The sequence below is a fragment of the Salmo salar genome, chromosome 17 (genome assembly GCF_965601325.2).
Source record: "Salmo salar chromosome 17, fSalSal1, whole genome shotgun sequence".
Lineage (NCBI taxonomy): Eukaryota > Metazoa > Chordata > Actinopteri > Salmoniformes > Salmonidae > Salmo > Salmo salar.
In genome coordinates, this window is record NC_138307.1 from 55,883,786 (window position 1) to 55,902,215 (window position 18,430).

At 42.3% G+C, this 18,430-nt stretch overlaps 2 protein-coding genes across 2 annotated transcripts; one reads left to right on the forward strand and one right to left on the reverse strand.

Moving 5' to 3' along the window:
- Nucleotides 1–1,013: 1,013 nt before the first annotated feature.
- On the reverse strand, nucleotides 1,014–17,347 carry LOC145850424 (optineurin). Its single transcript, XM_082963332.1, has 11 exons — nucleotides 17,084–17,347; nucleotides 16,692–16,891; nucleotides 15,870–15,885; nucleotides 11,763–11,830; nucleotides 11,048–11,163; nucleotides 10,747–10,896; nucleotides 10,427–10,511; nucleotides 10,140–10,292; nucleotides 3,881–4,023; nucleotides 3,711–3,775; nucleotides 1,014–1,897 (listed from the first exon to the last, which is right to left on the reverse strand). The coding sequence occupies exons 1-11, from the start codon at nucleotides 17,274–17,276 to the stop codon at nucleotides 1,776–1,778; spliced, it is 1,311 nt and encodes a 436-aa protein (XP_082819458.1). The 5' UTR covers nucleotides 17,277–17,347; the 3' UTR covers nucleotides 1,014–1,775.
- Nucleotides 4,361–11,632, forward strand: LOC145861398 (hemagglutinin/amebocyte aggregation factor). The gene is made up of 5 exons (XM_082963887.1): nucleotides 4,361–4,518; nucleotides 4,800–4,878; nucleotides 9,005–9,193; nucleotides 9,454–9,606; nucleotides 9,695–11,632. Exons 1-5 carry the CDS (start codon nucleotides 4,404–4,406, stop codon nucleotides 9,741–9,743), a joined length of 585 nt encoding a protein of 194 aa, XP_082820013.1. The 5' UTR covers nucleotides 4,361–4,403; the 3' UTR covers nucleotides 9,744–11,632.
- Nucleotides 17,348–18,430: the final 1,083 nt, after the last annotated feature.

Genomic DNA, 18,430 nt, shown 5'->3' on the forward strand with positions numbered 1-18,430 from the left:
AGACTATTTTCCTGTCCTTCTAAACATTCAAAATGTAACGAGTACTTTTGGGTGTCAGGGAAAATGTATGGAGTAACAAGTATTATTTTCTTTAGGAATATAGTGGAGTAAAAGTTGTCTGAAATACAAATAGTAAAGTAAAATAGATACCCCCCAAAATACTACTTAACACCGCTGCAAATTACTCGCATATCGCCAATAAAATCATAGAAAAATGTATACCTAGTGTATACTTAGTTTACATTTTCTGTTGAAATGATCATACACATTATTTGATACGTTTATTTCATTTTATTGACTGGCGCCTCTAAAGTAGGAATGGCTCATTTTAATATAGGCAACAGCCGTTGTGCTAATATTTGCACAAAGTTGGTGAATGTCAAACATGGTTTGTGCTATCGGGATCCGAGATCAAGAACATATTGAATTTGAAAGGTTAAAGTAAGAGTTAGAGGTTAGATTACGGTAAGTCCCAAAGAACCCGGATTGTACTAACGGAACAAACATCTGAAGATATTTAACCTTTATTTAACTAGACAAGTCAGTTAAGATCAAATTCTTATTTACAATGACGGTCTACCAAAAGACAAAGGGGCCTCCTGTGGGGACGGGATTAAAAATAAAAAATATATTTAAAAAATGACAAAACACACTAGATGAAGAGATTTAAAACATCGCATGGCAGCAACACAACACAACACGGTAGCAGCACAAAACAGGGTATAAACATTATTGGACACCGACAACAGCACAAAGGGTAAAAAGGCAGAGACAATACATCACGCAAAGCAGAAAGCTGTCAGTAAGTGTCCACGATTGAGTGTTTGAATTAAGAGATTGAGATAAAACTGTCCAGTTTGAGTGTTTGTTGCAGCTCGACCTGCTTTATAGCATAGATATAAAGCAGATTCTGTTCTATATCCATGGTGGGTACTCTGTTGCATTTTTTTCAGGTGGATCAGAGTTTTATTCTCTAGATGTGTGTGCAACAACAAAGACAGACAGAAACAGCCTACTGTACCAATAACACCTTTATTACATATTTTCATAATTATATTACAGAATCACAGGATTTGTAAATACATCTGGATACAGAAGTTAGTAGTTAGCTAATACAGTACACAGTCCCTTGCATAGTCATACATCCTGCAGGCTACATAGGTTTAATTATGAAATGTACAAACCATGATTATGATGGATAAAATGGATGTTCAATATACATTTACAAAAACTGTCTTGGGCATCCTTCCCTCCGTTGAATTATTCAAAACGAAATGTCTATGCTGTAATCATGATCTATTCATGACCTTCATCGAAACAGCTTGATTAAATTGAACCACCCGAAAATCCATAATAAGCATTTAATAAACCAAATTGTTTCTTGCTAAAGAGTTAATTCTAAACTATGTGACAGACAGCTGTCAAAAGAAAATAAACGAGTTACCACACTTAAAATAGAAAATTCCAGTTCTCCATTTATCACCTAACAGTATATTAAACGTGATGCATTTTACAGGATGTTTTTCACCCCTAACAAAAAAATGAGTGTCTAGTTGCGCTCTGTAAGAATACATTTTATATTATAGTTAGTTATATGTTCTAAAACATAGACCAGAGCAACATAGCCATGAACTGCAAAATAAATGCACTTTTTAAAGCATAAAGGCTGCATTTTACTCTGCAATAAATCGAATGATGACGAACTAGAGGAAGAATCGGAGTAAGGTGCATCTGCGGCAGTTGTCTTTGTTGTTGCTGATGACTATGATGAAGGCTCAGATGATGCAGTCCATGATGTGAATCTGCAGGCTGTCCAGGTCTGGTAGGATCTCGTTACACTTGGGGCAGACTTGCTCCGGTATATTCCCCTGCTGCTGCCAGTCCCCGGCATCACCACCTATCAGACACACAGTGGTATGGTAACGGTATTCCCTTATATACAGTCGTGGCCAAAAGTTTTGAGAATGACACAAATTAATTTTCAAAGTCTGCTGCCTCAGTTTGTATGATGGCAATTTGCATATACTTCAGAATGTTATGAAGAGTGATCAGATGAATTGCAATTAATTGCAAAGTCCCTCTTTGCCATGCAAATGAACTGAATCCCCAAAAATCTTTTCCACTGCATTTCAGCCCTGCCACAAAAGGACCAGCTGACATGTCAGTAATTCTCTCGTTAACACAGGTGTGAGTGTTGACGAGGACAAGGCTGGAGATCACTCTGTCATGCTGATTGAGTTCGAATAACAGACTGGAAGCTTCAAAAGGAGGGTGGTGCTTGGGATCATTGTTCTTCCTCTGTCAACCATGGTAACCTGCAAGGAAACACGTGCCGTCATCATTGCTTTGCACAAAAAGGGCTTCACAGGCAAGGATATTGCTGCCAGTAAGATTGCACCTAAATCAACCATTTATTGGATCATCAAGAACTTCAAGGAGAGCGGTTCAATTGTTGTGAAGAATGCTTCAGGGCGCCCAAGAAAGTCCAATAAGCGCCAGAACCGTCTCCTAAAGTTGATTCAGCTGCGGGTACGGGGCACCACCAGTACAGAGCTTGCTCAGGAATGGCAGCAGGCAGGTGTGAGTGCATCTGCACTAACAGTGAGGCGAACACTTTTGGAGGAAGGCCTGGTGTCAAGAAGAGCAGCAAAGAAGCCACTTCTCTTCAGGAAAAACATCAGGGACAGACTGATATTCTGCAAAAGGTAGAGGGATTGGACTGCTGAGGACTGAGGTAAAGTCATTTTCTCTGAAGAAGCCCCTTTCCGATTGGTGCATCTGGAAAAAAGCTTGTCCGGAGAAGACAAGGTGAGCGCTACCATCAGTCCTGTGTCATGCCAACAGTAAAGCATCCTGAGACCATTCATGTGTGGGGTTGATTCTCAGCCAAGGGAGTGGGCTCACTCACAATTTTGCCTAAGAACACAGCCATGAATAAAGAATGGTACCAACACATCCTCCGAGAGCAACTTCTCCCAACCATCCAGGAACAGTTTGGTGACGAACAATGCCTTTTCCAGCATGATGGAGCACCTTGCCATAAGGCAAAAGTGATAACTAAGTGGCTCGGGGAACAAAACATCGATATTTTGGGTCCATGGCCAGGAAACTCCCCAGACCTTAATCCCATTGAGAACTTGTGGTCAATCCTCAAGAGGCGGGTGGACAAACAAAAACCCACAAATTCTGACAAACTCCAAGCATTGATTATGCAAGAATGGGCTGCCATCAGTCAGGATGTGGCCCAGAAGTTAATTGACAGCATGCCAGGGTGGATTGCAGAGGTCTTGAAAAAGAAGGGTCAACTGCAAATATTGACTCTTACCATCAACTTCATGTAATTGTCAATAAAATCCTTTGACACTTGTGAAATGCTTGTAATTATACTTCAGTATTCCATAGTAACATCTGACAAAAATATCTGAAGACACTGAAGCAGCAAACTTTTGGAAAGTAATATTTATGTCATTCTCAAAACTTTTGGCCACAACTGTACACACCACACACACACACACACACACACACACAGCATAAATTATGTAATTATCATTGTTGTAAATAATTTGAGATGGGATGAGGAGGAGCAGTGTTTTCGTGATCAAATAAATACGAGATAACATTTGATTGGCAGATAACAATATGATGTGCCCTGGCTTGAGCCCTGCTCTCTCAGCAAGGTGAATGACTTAAAGCAATGTACTGTCCTGTACCTCTGGCTCCCTGCATGTTGCCTCCACGTGGCATGTGTCTTCTCTGCATATCGCTCAGAGATTGCCTACAGAAACCAGTTGTAGTCAGGCGGTGGATCCAAAATGGCAGTGAACGTAACCTAATATGACCAGTCTGTGATCATATTATCAATATGTAATCTGATGTGCACCTGCCCAGTGAGTCCATCTCGTCCTGTAGCTGAGTGTTCTGTTTCTTGACAAACTCCAGCTGAGCAAACAGACGTTCCTTCTCCTCGTGAATCTTCTCCCGAGCTGCTCGCTCCGCGTATAAGTCAGAGGAGTACACCTCCGCCTGGACAAAAAACACACACAATTAAAAATGACACATGCACATAATCAAATGGACACACACAAACCATTTGTCTATACGTGTCAATGATTACAAGGCGTGGTTGTATTGTTGCACAGATTAACGTGAATGCCATCAACAGAATGTAGTGTATTGGTTAAAAATTTTTATATTCAATGTTCTTTAAAATGTTGTAAAATTATGGAACAGCAAACCAATAAGCCCCTGGGGGGATTAATAAAGTTAAGAGGGATAATTCATGAAAAATGTCAGTTTTGCAACATCATTTCTCAGAAACAAAACTTGGAATGATGCCAGCAATACAAACACAAAAATTACACAAGAACATGGCCCAAGAACACTGCTTGGTTGTGGCTCTATAAATGGATCATTTCCCTTGCTTGTGCTATTGTGTTAAGACTACACGCCTCAGAGAAGCCATGAACGGACCCAATTTCTATATTCTGCTTCTTGCTGGTGTCTTGGTCAACGGGCAAGGTAGGCTGTTGTTTTAAGTTGTAGGCTGAATGAAGTGTTCATTTCTTTGTGTAAGAGGTTGGTTATCAGGAAAACATTTATAATTGGCTTACAGCCCAAATACATGAAGAGTGAGTAACCAAAATGTCTAGGAGGTGCAGATTACCATTATCATATGATTATGCTTTTTGCACTCAATTTACATAATTGTTTTTACTATTTTTTAAAATACTTCCTTTAGGCAATGATGCTGTCTTACAGTACATGTATTCATTTATTGTGCCCTTGCTTGTGTGTTGCAGGCGTCCGATGGGAAAACCAATTTGACCAGCCCTTACATTTTAACTGCCCTTCAAAACAATCCATCTCTTACATAAACAGGTGAGAAAAGGCACTAAATTTGCCTACTATCAATATTCTACCAAAGTGGAATACCTCATCCTTCTTTTTGCGTCGGCACTTTCACTGACTGATTCCCAAAATGAAACGTGTTCTCTAATCGTTAGTGCTGTTCTACTTTTCATCACCAATTTTGAACAAAATGATCTCATTATGCTGCATAGACCAGTAAGTGCCAGTGTTTATTTGAGACCACCTAAAGCGAGACCGATTCAAGACCAAGACTTAAGCAAATCAAGTCCGAGTCAAGACCAGAAAAATGCGAGTCCAATTCAAGACCATGGTTGTAATTGTGTAAAATCACCACCACAAGAATTCAAAATGTCCAGTATATCTGTGTTCATATTTCAGAACAGATTCTTTAGACATATAGAAAACTAAAAAAAAATGCATGCTGAGAGAAAATAGAGCCATTCTACAAATATTACTAACCCAAACACATTGGGGAACAATGGCCTTCTAAGCCTTTAGACAAGGGCTAAGGATTTATAAAAAAGAATGATTATATTAACATGATAATTATTATTTTAGATTTTTCTCATTTAATCTCTTCAATTTTTGTTGGAAAGGTTTAACACTAAAGAGAAAAAAGATCCAACTTGGATTTTTCTTTGCTGGTCTCTGGGGAGATAAATCTAGCTAGCCAAGTCATCCATTCCTATGCCATCAGAAGCTAGATAAAGGCATATGCCATTAAACTGTTTTATGGCAACATTTTGGAGTGACAGTAGAATCAACCAATCACATTTTAAATTAATGTGTGGGACAGTTTTTACAAAAACTTCTGCCTTCTTGAAGGCCAACTGGTCACTGTGCAATAGCGAGCAGTAGTTTTCCCACAGTCTATAGCTAGCTAGCATTTGTTGTCGGCTAGTTTGCAGCAGCTGCAGCAGGTGTTATCAAAGAGGATGTTGTTGCTAATTTGTTAGCGTCTCCCTTTTCAAGAAGACTTTCAAGTTACGTTTCAAATGATCATCTGGTGAGTGAAACTGTGTTTAGCCATCTCTTTGAAAATAACTTGTGTGTGAAACATTGTTGCATTTAAAGTGGAACTGACAGCATTTTAGCAACATGAAATCTTATTAAAATCTGTTCATCTACACCACCAGGAAGAATATTACACACACACACACAAAACCTTTACAAGCAACCACTTAGATGGTCAATTTCACGTATTCATAAATTCTTAGAATGTTTGAGAATTACGTATACTAAGGCATCTGTGAAAATTATATAGCAATATTAAGTGGGAAAGAGGCTGTGCGTTTGGACAATTAATAGACACTGCAGCAAATAAAACCGAATAAAAACATCTGTCTTGTCCAGGACGGGAGTCAACACAGACCGGTGGGCTATAGCCAATCAGAGCTACAGTAGACTTTTATACCAACAAGCCATTTGTCACACAGACCTTCCATCATTCACACTGAACTGGACTGTGTGTTTACAGTCAGTAGGACCTTCCATCATTCACACTGAACTGGACTGTGTTTACAGTCAGTAGGACCTTCCATCATTCACACTGAACTGGACTGTGTGTTTACAGTCAGTAGGACCTTCCATCATTCACTTTGAACTGGACTGTGTGTTTACAGTCAGTAGGACCTTCCATCATTCACACTGAACTGGACTGTGTTTACAGTCAGTAGGACCTTCCATCATTCACACTGAACTGGACTGTGTGTTTACAGTCAGTAGGACCTTCCATCATTCACACTGAACTGGACTGTGTGTTTACAGTCAGTAGGACCTTCCATCATTCACACTGAACTGGACTGTGTGTTTACAGTCAGTAGGACCTTCCATCATTCACACTGAACTGGACTGTGTGTTTACAGTCAGTAGGACCTTCCATCATTCACTTTGAACTGGACTGTGTGTTTACAGTCAGTAGGACCTTCCATCATTCACACTGAACTGGACTGTGTGTTTACAGTCAGTAGGACCTTCCATCATTCACTTTGAACTGGACTGTGTGTTTACAGTCAGTAGGACCTTCCATCATTCACACTGAACTGGACTGTGTTTACAGTCAGTAGGACCTTCCATCATTCACACTGAACTGGACTGTGTGTTTACAGTCAGTAGGGCCTTCCATCATTCACACTGAACTGGACTGTGTGTTTACAGTCAGTAGGACCTTCCATCATTCACACTGAACTGGACTGTGTGTTTACAGTCAGTAGGACCTTCCATCATTCACACTGAACTGGACTGTGTGTTTACAGTCAGTAGGACCTTCCATCATTCACACTGAACTGGACTGTGTGTTTACAGTCAGTAGGACCTTCCATCATTCACTTTGAACTGGACTGTGTGTTTACAGTCAGTAGGACCTTCCATCATTCACACTGAACTGGACTGTGTGTTTACAGTCAGTAGGACCTTCCATCATTCACACTGAACTGGACTGTGTTTACAGTCAGTAGGACCTTCCATCATTCACACTGAACTGGACTGTGTGTTTACAGTCAGTAGGGCCTTCCATCATTCACACTGAACTGGACTGTGTGTTTACAGTCAGTAGGACCTTCCATCATTCACACTGAACTGGACTGTGTGTTTACAGTCAGTAGGACCTTCCATCATTCACACTGAACTGGACTGTGTTTACAGTCAGTAGGACCTTCCATCATTCACACTGAACTGGACTGTGTGTTTACAGTCAGTAGGACCTTCCATCATTCACACTGAACTGGACTGTGTTTACAGTCAGTAGGACCTTCCATCATTCACACTGAACTGGACTGTGTTTACAGTCAGTAGGACCTTCCATCATTCACACTGAACTGGACTGTGTTTACAGTCAGTAGGACCTTCCATCATTCACACTGAACTGGACTGTGTTTACAGTCAGTAGGACCTTCCATCATTCACACTGAACTGGACTGTGTTTACAGTCAGTAGCAACAGCGTGACTTTAGATAATTAGAACACATTCACCAAATGCCACAAAATACACCTGAATGGATTTCTGCAAATATGTAAACACCACGGGAGTCCTGTTACATTTGGGAACTTTACAGTCCTCTTGACCACCATGAAAAGGTCTGCTCTCTCCCCCTCAGTTATGCACATCAACAACAAGATCAACAACTCATGCAAGCCAGAGCAAGATGAGCTAAAATCTAACCAAGGAACATTAGATAAACCCTCTCAAACCTTTTCAGCTAGTTGGCCGTCAAAATTGCACTGATAAACGATGGGGAATTGTAGCCTCCGAGTACTTCTGCAGCTTGCCTGTCAATTCATGCTTGTCCCAACCAAGCACACACACACACATCAGTAGGGATTAAGAAGTGAGTATACGCCATGCCCCATACAGCTTATACCTGCGTATACCCTGCACTACACCACTGGCCCTTTGTGTTTTCTAAAAAGTCCACACTGTACTAACCTGTCACACACTGAAGACCTATAGGTTCACCACTGTACTAACCTGTCACACACTGAAGACCTATAGGTTCACCACTGTACTAACCTGTCACACGCTGAAGACCTATAGGTTCACCACTGTACTAACCTGTCACACGCTGAAGACCTGTAGGTTCACCACTGTACTAACCTGTCACACACTGAAGACCTATAGGTTCACCACTGTACTAACCTGTCACACACTGAAGACCTATAGGTTCACCACTGTACTAACCTGTCACACACTGAAGACCTATAGGTTCACCACTGTACTAACCTGTCACACATTGAAGGCCTATAGGTTCACCACTGCGCAAATATGTCTATAATAGATTCAAAGGCTGTTAAGAGACTATTAAAATGTTTCAAGATAGGAATGTATATATTTGGCCCGGTGAAGTGTTTTTTATGTGGTGACTGAATGGAAGATGATATGAGTTTTTTTACTCTGCTGGTTTCTGGAAGAATTGAATGAGTCCTCACTGTCCTAGACCGAGTACAAATGTATCCGACACCAAGACAAGACCGAGACACTGAATATCTGGTCTCGAGTACTACAACACTGCTAGGTGCACTGCACTGTACTGCACTGTTGATACTGGGCATATCAACAAATTAAACCTTCAATTTATGTTTGTTTTCAAATCAATTCAACCATTAATATGTGCATTGTCATTGATCTATCTAATTTCAGTCAGCATAACAACGCCTATGAAGACCGTGTGTGGGGCTTTGAGTGCACAAACACGTTTGTCAATGAGCCCATATGCCACTGGTCTCCTTACGTCAATAACTTCGACCAGGAGTTCACCTTTGAATGCCCCAAAAACTATGTCCTCACCGGGATGAACAGCTATCATTCCAACCGCCATGAGGACAGAAGGTGAGAAGACCTCACCGTTTACCACATCCTATGTTACATCCTATGTTCAAATAGTAGTTGTTTATTTTTTTTCAAATACTTTGAGCGGTTGATTTAGCCTGCTCAGAGTGCCATATGAGCAGCATTTGCACTTTTGGGACTATTCCATTGGGTCCATCAAATACAGCTGAAGTATTTGAAAGAAAACAAATATTTGAATCCAGGTTTGACATAATCCTGACTGTGATCAGTGTGTTATACATGTATGATTTCAATCCCAGGTGGAAGTTCTACTGCTGTCGAGTCAACAGCTACTGTAACCTGAAGTGTCAGTGGACCCCTTACATCAACAACTTTGATGAGGACATCTCTTGGCATGTCCCTAGCCAGAACTACCTAGTTGGGGCCGGAAGCTACCATTCCAATCCTCATGAGTGAGTACAATGTGTGTGTGATTTTGGTGGGGGGGAAGAGGTTTCAACAACAAGAATGTTTACCTCAAAATGTATTGTGTATTTTCAGAGATCGTCGCTGGAGATACCAGTACTGCACACAGAAGGCATACTGCTGATATTACGGCTGATTATTCCATTCTTGAATTAAGATTGCCTATTGCCTTCTTTCTTGTGTTTCATTTAATTATTTTTTCCATTGCATATTCATATCAAGCCACTGAGTCTGAGTAGAAGTAAAAATAAATGTTATATTTTTGGGGAAAAAGAAAAGCTGCGCCTATTTCACTTTATGAAAATATAAGCTGTTGTTAGACTTTTTTGGGAGGGTACTTAGCCTTCATTTAACTGCTGGTTTAACAAAGAAACTTCCTTCACTGACAGTCACTTTTAAGTTGCTGTATAACTCCAAAATGTTCACACAGAGTTCAGTACAATTAAATTAGAATGTTTGAACCTTTTTCCAAGTGTGAGAACACACACAACTAGATGGAGAACACACACAGAAAACCTACCTGAGCCTGAAACACAGAGATGGTCTCCAGCTCCTTCTCCTTCTGATATATCTCCTGCTTCATAACATCTATCTGCTGTTTTTTAGCAGCCAGGGCCTTCTCTGCTGCGTCCAGTCTGGTCTGCAGGTCTCCCACCTCCTTAGTGACCAGTGGCTGGAGGCCACACAGAGGGCAACGGTCAGATTCATCACATTCACCATGCCATACCATTTTGACAAAGGACAAAACAGTGCAATGTGCCAAACTAGACTGATTTCTGTTTAACAGAGGCTAAGTAGTGTGGTCACCTCTCTGTTCTTGCTCTCTTGCTTCAACTCGTTGTAGTCCTCGAATAGCTTGGTGTAGGCATCCTTCAGCTGGGTCAGGTTAGTCCTGAGGAGAGGAGGAGGGGCAACTGACTCATGATGACTAAGGAGTATTTGGATATAGAAACTCATGGCACTGACCAGTGGAAACTGATAGGGGGAGTGGGATGATTTCAAAAGAGGAGCAGGGAATTTATGTCCCAAGACCCCACCCAAGGGAATGGCCTATAGTGTCAGAGGGAGTAGGCATATGTCAGAGTGTGTGTGTGTGTGTGTGTGTGCATGCTTGACTGTCGTCCCACCTCTCCTCTCCAGCCTTCCTCTGCTCTAGCTGGCTCTGGGCCTTCATACTGTCCACCTGCAGCTTCAGTCTGTCATTCTCACTCTGTACCTCCTGCTTCTCTACCAGCTGGGCTGTCAGAGTCACCACGTCACGCTCCACATCCCTACATCTACAGAGAGAGAGGGGGATGGGGAGATAGAGAGGGACAAAGGCAAAGCAAAAGGGTGGTATTGGGGGAAAGGGAATGAGCAAAGGTTAGCATAGTTTGCACATTTTCATTGTCTATGTAGCTCTCCCTCTCTCCTCTCCATCTCTCTCACCTGTCCTGCAGGTTCTTCTTCATGCCCTCTGCCTCGTCCAGTTTGCTCTGAGCCTGCTGTAGCTCACTAAACAGGCTCATCATCTGAGCCTTCAGATCCTCCACCTCTGATGCAGCCTGACACATAACAGGCAACAGTCCAACAAACTGACAGTTCTGATCGAGAAGCTAAGGGTTAGGACATTGTAATGGGGAAATGTAAGATGAATAAAGTTAATATCCAGTTAAGAGTAATTAACAATGCTAAGCATATTTATGTTCTCTTTCTGTAATACACATGATTTCCAGTGTTTTATTTGGGAAACTTTCTGGTTGATGGTCACTAGACTTGATACTGAATGTTATGAATTGTTCATAGCTGATGGTGATTGATGCCAGACTGGAGGTACAAGGACACCGATTGTTATTGTATTCTGGGACACTGTGATTCTGTAGCAGCTGATGTTGTGACTTCCTACAAGCCTCTCGGTGGGTGTTTACAGAACATTGGTGCTGTGAGATTAGAATATAAGGGCCTGCTTCTGTGCTTCTGTACTGGAGGTGTCTCCCTGTTCCAACTTCTATTAAACCACATTGATTTACTTTATCTGTGACTTCTTTTATTCACCAGGAAAATCCCTATTACATACTGTACATTAATACATTTCAATCTCATGAACTTCCCTGCTCTTACAGGGTGAGAGACAGGCTGGGTAAGAGCTTATCTGTGTATCTACCTTCTCCTTCCCAGAGTTCTGTTGGGGCTCCTCCTCTGGTTCTGGCTCAGTACCACATGCTGTGGTGGCTAGTTATCCAGAGCGACTTACAAATTGGTGCATTCACCTTATGATATCCAGTGGAACAACCACTTTACAATAGTGCATCTAAATCTTTTAGTCAGATTTCCCCATTGAGACCGTGTCTGTGCCTCGATCTAGGTTGGGCAAAATTAAAGATGGCGGTGTTCGCTTTAGCAATCTCACTAGTATAAAGACCTCCTCCATTCCTGCCATTATTGAAAGAGATTGTGATACCTCACATCTCAAAATTGGGTTACTTAATGTTAGATCCCTCACTTCCAATGCAGTTATAGTCAATGAACTAATCACTGATCATAATCTTGATGTGATTGGCCTGACTGAAACATGGCTTAAGCCTGATGAATTTACAGTGTTAAATGAGGCCTCACCCCCTGGTTACACTAGTGACCATACCCCCCGTGCATCCGGCAAAGGCAGAGGTGTTGCTAACATTTATGATAGCAAATTTCAATTTACAAAAAAACTAAAACAATGACGTTTTCGTCTTTTGAGCTTCTAGTCATGAAATCTATGCAACCTACTCAATCACTTTTTATAGCTACTGTTTACAGGCCTCCTGGGCCATATGCAGTGTTCCTCACTGAGTTCCCTGAATTCCTATCGGATCTTGTAGTCATAGCAGATAATATTCTAATTTTTGGTGACTTTAACATTCACATGGAAAAGTCCACAGACCCACTCCAAAAGGCTTTCGGAGCCATCATCGACTCAGTGGGTTTTGTCCAACATGTCTCTGGACCTACTCACTGCCACAGTCATACTCTGGACCTAGTTTTGTCCCATGGAATAAATGTTGTGGATCTTAATGTTTTTCCTCATAATCCTGGATTATCGGACCACCATTTTATTGCGTTTGCAATTGCAACAAATAATCTGCTCAGACCCCAACCAAGGAGCATTAAAAGTCGTGCTATAAATTCTCAGACAACCCAAAGATTCCTTGATGCCCTTCCAGACTCCGGTACTGTCTTCCGACTAGCTTGGAAAGACAGTACCGTGCAGTATCGAAGAGCCCTCAGTGCTGCTCGATCATCGTATTTTTCCAACTTAATTGAGGAAAATAAGAACAATCCGAAATGTATTTTTGATACTGTCGCAAAGCTAACTAAAAAGCAGCATTCGCAAATGGAGGATGGCTTTCACTTCAGCAGTAATAAATTTATGAACTTCTTTGAGGAAAAGATCATGATCATTAGAAAGCAAATTACGGACTCCTCTTTAAATCTGCGTATTCCTCCAAAGCTCCATTGTCCTGACTCTGCACAACTCTGCCAGGACCTAGGATCAAGGGAGATACTAAAGTGTTTTAGTACTATATCTCTTGACACAATGATGAAAATAATCATGGCCTCTAAACCCTCAAGCTGCATACTGGACCCTATTCCAACTAAACTACTGAAAGAGCTGCTTCCTGTGCTTGGCCCTCCTATGTTGAACATAATAAACGGCTCTCTATCCACCGGATGTGTACCAAGCTCACTAAAAGTGGCAGTAATAAAGCCTCTCTTGAAAAAGCCTCTCTTGATCCAGAAATTATAAAAAACTAATCGGCCTATATCTAATCTTCCATTCCTCTCAAAAATTTTAGAAAAAGCTGTTGCGCAGCAACTCACTGCCTTCCTGAAGACAAACAATGTATACGAAACGCTTCAGTCTGGTTTTAGACCCCATCATAGCACTGAGACTGCACTTGTGAAGGTGGTAAATGACCTTTTAATGACGTCAGACCGAGGCTCTGCATCTGTCCTCGTGCTCCTAGATCTTAGTGCTGATTTTGATACCATTGATCACCACATTCTTTTGGAGAGATTGGAAACCCAACTTGGTCTACATGGACAAGTTCTGGCCTGGTTTAGATCTTATCTGTCGGAAAGATATCAGTTTGTCTCTGTGAATGGTTTGTCCTCTGACAAATCAATTGTAAATTTCGGTGTTCCTCAAGGTTCCGTTTTAGGACCACTATTGTTTTCACTATATATTTTACCTCTTGGGGATGACATTCAAAAACATAATGTTAAATTTCACTGCTATGCGGACGACACACAGCTGTACATTTCAATGAAACATGGTGAAGCCCCAAAATTGCCCTCGCTAGAAGCCTGCGTTTCAGACATAAAGAAGTGGATGGCTGGAAACTTTCTACTTTTAAACTCGGACAAAACAGAGATACTTGTTCTAGGTCCCAAGAAACAAAGAGATCTTCTGTTGAATCTGACAATTAATCTGGATGGTTGTACAGTCGTCTCAAATAAAACTGTGAAGGACCTCAGCGTTACTCTGGACCCTGATCTCTCTTTTGAAGAACATATCAAGACTGTTTCAAGGACAGCTTTTTTCCATCTACGTAACATTGCAAAAATCAGAAACTTTCTGTCCAAAAATGATGCAGAAAAATGAATCCATGCTTTTGTTACTTCTAGGCTGGACTACTGCAATGCTCTACTTTCCGGCTACCCGGATAAAGCACTAAACAAACTTCAGTTAGTGCTAAATACGGCTGCTAGAATCCTGACTAGAACCAAACAATTTGATCATATTACTCCAGTGCTAGCCTCCCTACACTGGCTTCCTGTTAAGGCAAGGGCTGATTTCAAGGTTTTACTGCTAACCTACAAAGCATTACATGGGCTTGCTCCTACCTATCTTTCCGATTTGGTCCTGCCGTACATACCTACACGTACGCTACGGTCACAAGACGCAGGCCTCCTAATTGTCCCTAGAATTTCTAAGCAAACGGCTGGAGGTAGGGCTTTCTCCTATAGAGCTCAATTTTTATGGAATGGTCTGCCTACCCATGTGAGAGACCTTTAAGTCTTTACTGAAGACTTATCTCTTCAGTAGGTCCTATGATTAAGTATAGTCTGACCCAGGAGTGTGAAGGTGAACGGAATAGGCTGGAGCAACGAACCGCCCTTGCTGTCTCTGCCTTGCCGGTTCCCCTCTCTCCACTGGGATTCTCTGCCTCTAACCCTATTACAGGGGCTGAGTCACTGGCTTACTGGTGTTCTTCCATGCCGTCCATGGGAGGGGTGCGTCACTTGAGTGGGTTGAGTCACTGACGTGGTCTTCCTGTCTGGGTTGGCGCCCCCCCCCTTGGGTTGTGCCGTGGCGGAGATCTTTGTGGGCTATACTCGGCCTTGTCTTAGGACGGTAAGTTGGTGGTTGGAGACATCCCTCTAGTGGTGTGGGGGCTGTGCTTTGGCAAAGTGGGTGGGGTTATATCCTGCCTGTTTTTGGCCCTGTCCGGGGGTATCATCGGATGGGGCCACAGTGTCTTCTGATCCCTCCTTTCTCAGCCTCCAGTATTTATGCTGCAGTAGTTTATGTGTCGGGGGGGCTAGGGTCAGTCTGTTACATCTGGAGTATTTCTCTTGTCTTATCCGGTGTCCTGTGTGAATTTAAATATGCTCTCTCTAATTCTCTCTTTCTCTCTTTCTCTCGGAGGACCTGAGCCCTAGGACCATGCCTCAGGACTACCTGGCATGATGACTCCTTGCTGTCCCCAGTCCACCTGGCCGTGCTGCTACTCCAGTTTCAACTGTTCTGCCTGCGGCTATGGAACCCTGACCTGTTCACCGGACGTGCTTGTTGCACCCTCGACAAGTACTATGATTATTATTATTTGACCATGCTGGTCATTTATGAACATTTTAACATCTTGACCATGTTCTGTTATAATATCCACCCGGCACAGCCAGAAGAGGACTGGCCACCCCTCATAGCCTGGTTCCTCTCTAGGTTTCTTCCTAGGTTTTTGGCCTTTCTAGGGAGTTTTTACTAGGGAGTTTTTCCTAGCCACCGTGCTTCTTTCACATGCATTGCTTGCTGTTTGGGGTTTTAGGCTGGGTTTCTGTACAGCACTTTGAGATATCAGCTGATGTACGAAGGGTTATATAAATAGATTTGATTTGATGATTTTAGGGGGGGGGGGGTTAGAAGGATTACTTTATCGTAGGTATTCCTTAAAGAGGTGGGGTTTCAGCATGGGGGTGGAAACATCATGCTTTGGGGCTGTTTTTCTGCAAAGGGAGCGGGACGACTGATCCATGTAAAGGAAAGAATGAATGGGGCCATGTATCGTGAGATTTTGAGTGAAAACCTCCTTCCATCAGCAAGGGCATTGAAGATGAAACGTGGCTGGGTCTTTCAGCATGACAATGATCCCAAACACACCGCCCGGGCAACGAAGGAGTGGCTTCGTAAGAAGCATTTCAAGGTCCTGGAGTGGCCTAGCCAGTCTCCAGATCTCAACCCCATAGAAAATCTTTGGAGGGAGTTGAAAGTCCGTGTTGCCCAGCGACAGCCCCAAAACATCACTGCTCTAGAGGAGATCTGCATGGAGGAATGGGCCAAAATACCAGCAACAGTGTGTGAAAACCTTGTGAAGACTTACAGAAAACGTTTGACCTGTGTCATTGCCAACAAAGGGTATATAACAAAGTATTGAGATAAACGTTTGTTATTGACCAAATACTTATTTTCCACCATTATTTGCAAATAAATTCATTAAAAATCCTACAATGTGATTTTCTGGATTTTTTTCTCATTTTGTCTGTCATAGTTGAAGTGTACCTATGATGAAAATTACAGGCCTCTCTCATCTTTTTAAGTGGGAAAACTTGCACAATTGGTGGCTGACTAAATACTTTTTTGCCCCACTGTATATGTATATATACACACACACTCCATCGTTATTTTCCAAGTCTCTTCTTTTGTTATACAAAATCTAGCTAAAACTACAGACAATCATCCATCCTCCAAACATTCATTTCTCTATTAATAAGCTGAATGTCTGGTCTAGCCAGAGAACTAACCTTGTGAACATTATCCTTCCCTTTCTCTCACCTGTCCTTTCCCTTCTCCTCCCTCCAGCTCCTCCACCTTCATGCTGAGCTCCTGGTTGTGCGAGGTAGAGGGCCTCCACAAGGCCGCACGCCTCATCAAGCCCCCCTCCAGGAACTCCTTCTCCTCCCTCTGCTTCTCCCTCCACACAGACAAACCTTCGAAGCGCTCCTTCATCGACATGTTAGTCTGCTTCAGCGCCTCTACAGGGAAAGATACACAGAGAGGACATTACTGTAAAACACACACTGACAGAGCAGTCAATAACATAATCAGCCATTGCAAGACAATCAGAACCTCATATGCCATAACATCCCAATGTCTCCGCCCCATACAGTAGATTTTCAATAAGCTTTAAGGCTGAAACACATTCTGGTCCCCTCTCCATGTCTCACCCTTCAGGTCTCGGTTCTCCTGGATGAGATGGTTCATCTGCTGCAGCGTTTCCTCCAGGGTGCCTGTGGAGGGGATGTGGCCGGGGTGAGAGCTAGGACCCCGGGAGATGTCCCCGTTCACCATGGGGGAGCTGGACGCCATCACTCTACAGCAAGATGAGGCGGTGTGGAGACATGCAAGTGGACAATACATTCTCAGACCATGGAATACACTAGAATGAGAATAGGGACTCTGATTCTAGGGAAGGCTAGGACAATCACACTATATATATATTCTCTAGAGCTGCATGCATCAAAACAACAAACAGCACACGCCGTGTCAGAGGTGTGAAGGAATACTATTGCACAATGACTCATGTACACCGGGCAATAGCCGTTATTGAATAATCTTATCAGCAGCTGTCATGTGTCAGGCGGCTCCTCACAGTGCCCACCAGAGAGAGGCCAGCAGCAGCCTGCCTGAGTTGGCTGGCCACTTTTCATGTCATTTAATAAACTGATAGTATATTGTAGCGATGTTAAAGCAACACCTAGCGAACTCTTCAAGAGGTTCGGACCTTTTGGTGCAACGGACCTCTTCGCATAACTCACGTGTTTCCCAAACTCTGTGGACGTTTTCATTTCTGCCCTAGCACTGCAGAAAGGATTCAAATCATCAACTAATCATCAAGCTTTGGGCAAAAACCAAAACGTGCACCCCTTTGAGTTCCAAGGATGGAGTTTGGGAAACACTGGTTAACCGTTAAGGCACGTGTCAAACTCATTCCCTGGAGGGCCAATTGTCTGCTGGTTTTCACTTCTCCCTTGTACTTGATGAATTAAGGTCACTGATTGGTTAAGAACTCCCATCACTTGGCTGTAGGTCTTAATTGCACACAAATTGAAAGGAGAAACCAAAAACCAGCAGTCACTCATATGCTTAACACCCCGGCAGTCCTACAATCTAAGCTAGACTATTTTGCCTGTCCAAAGAATTTGTGGTAGACGTTCCACTCACAGATCATCAGTGGTGGAAAAACGACCCAATTGTCATACTTGAGTAAAAGTAAAGATACCGTAAGTATCGAAATAATTTCTTGTTTTTTTTAAATGTACAGATAATCAGGGTCACACTCCAACACTCAGACATGATTTACAAACAAAGCATTTGTGTTTAGTGAGTTCACCAGATCAGAGGCAGTAGGGTTGACTAGGGATTTTGTCTTTAAGTGCATGAATTAGACTATTTTCCTGTCCTTCTAAACATTCAAAATGTAACGAGTACTTTTGGGTGTCAGGGAAAATGTATGGAGTAACAAGTATTATTTTCTTTAGGAATATAGTGGAGTAAAAGTTGTCTGAAATACA

What these genes read in the sequence shown, in the direction of transcription:
- LOC145861398 (XM_082963887.1), top strand. Translation starts at nt 4,404, where the DNA reads ATGGATCATTTCCCTTGCTTGTGCTATTGTGTTAAGACTACACGCCTC. An exon ending in TGTCTTGGTCAACGGGCAAG is followed by an intron (nt 4,519 to 4,799) that starts GTAGGCTGTTGT and finishes TGTGTGTTGCAG; the next exon opens with GCGTCCGATGGGAAAACCAA. An exon ending in AACCGCCATGAGGACAGAAG is followed by an intron (nt 9,194 to 9,453) that starts GTGAGAAGACCT and finishes TTTCAATCCCAG; the next exon opens with GTGGAAGTTCTACTGCTGTC.
- LOC145850424 (XM_082963332.1), bottom strand. Translation starts at nt 17,276, where the DNA reads ATGTATTGTCCACTTGCATGTCTCCACACCGCCTCATCTTGCTGTAGA. An exon ending in AAGAAGAACCTGCAGGACAG is followed by an intron (nt 10,897 to 11,047) that starts GTGAGAGAGATG and finishes CTCTCTCTGTAG; the next exon opens with ATGTAGGGATGTGGAGCGTG. An exon ending in TCTCTGTGTTTCAGGCTCAG is followed by an intron (nt 4,024 to 10,139) that starts GTAGGTTTTCTG and finishes TTTTTTGTCCAG; the next exon opens with GCGGAGGTGTACTCCTCTGA.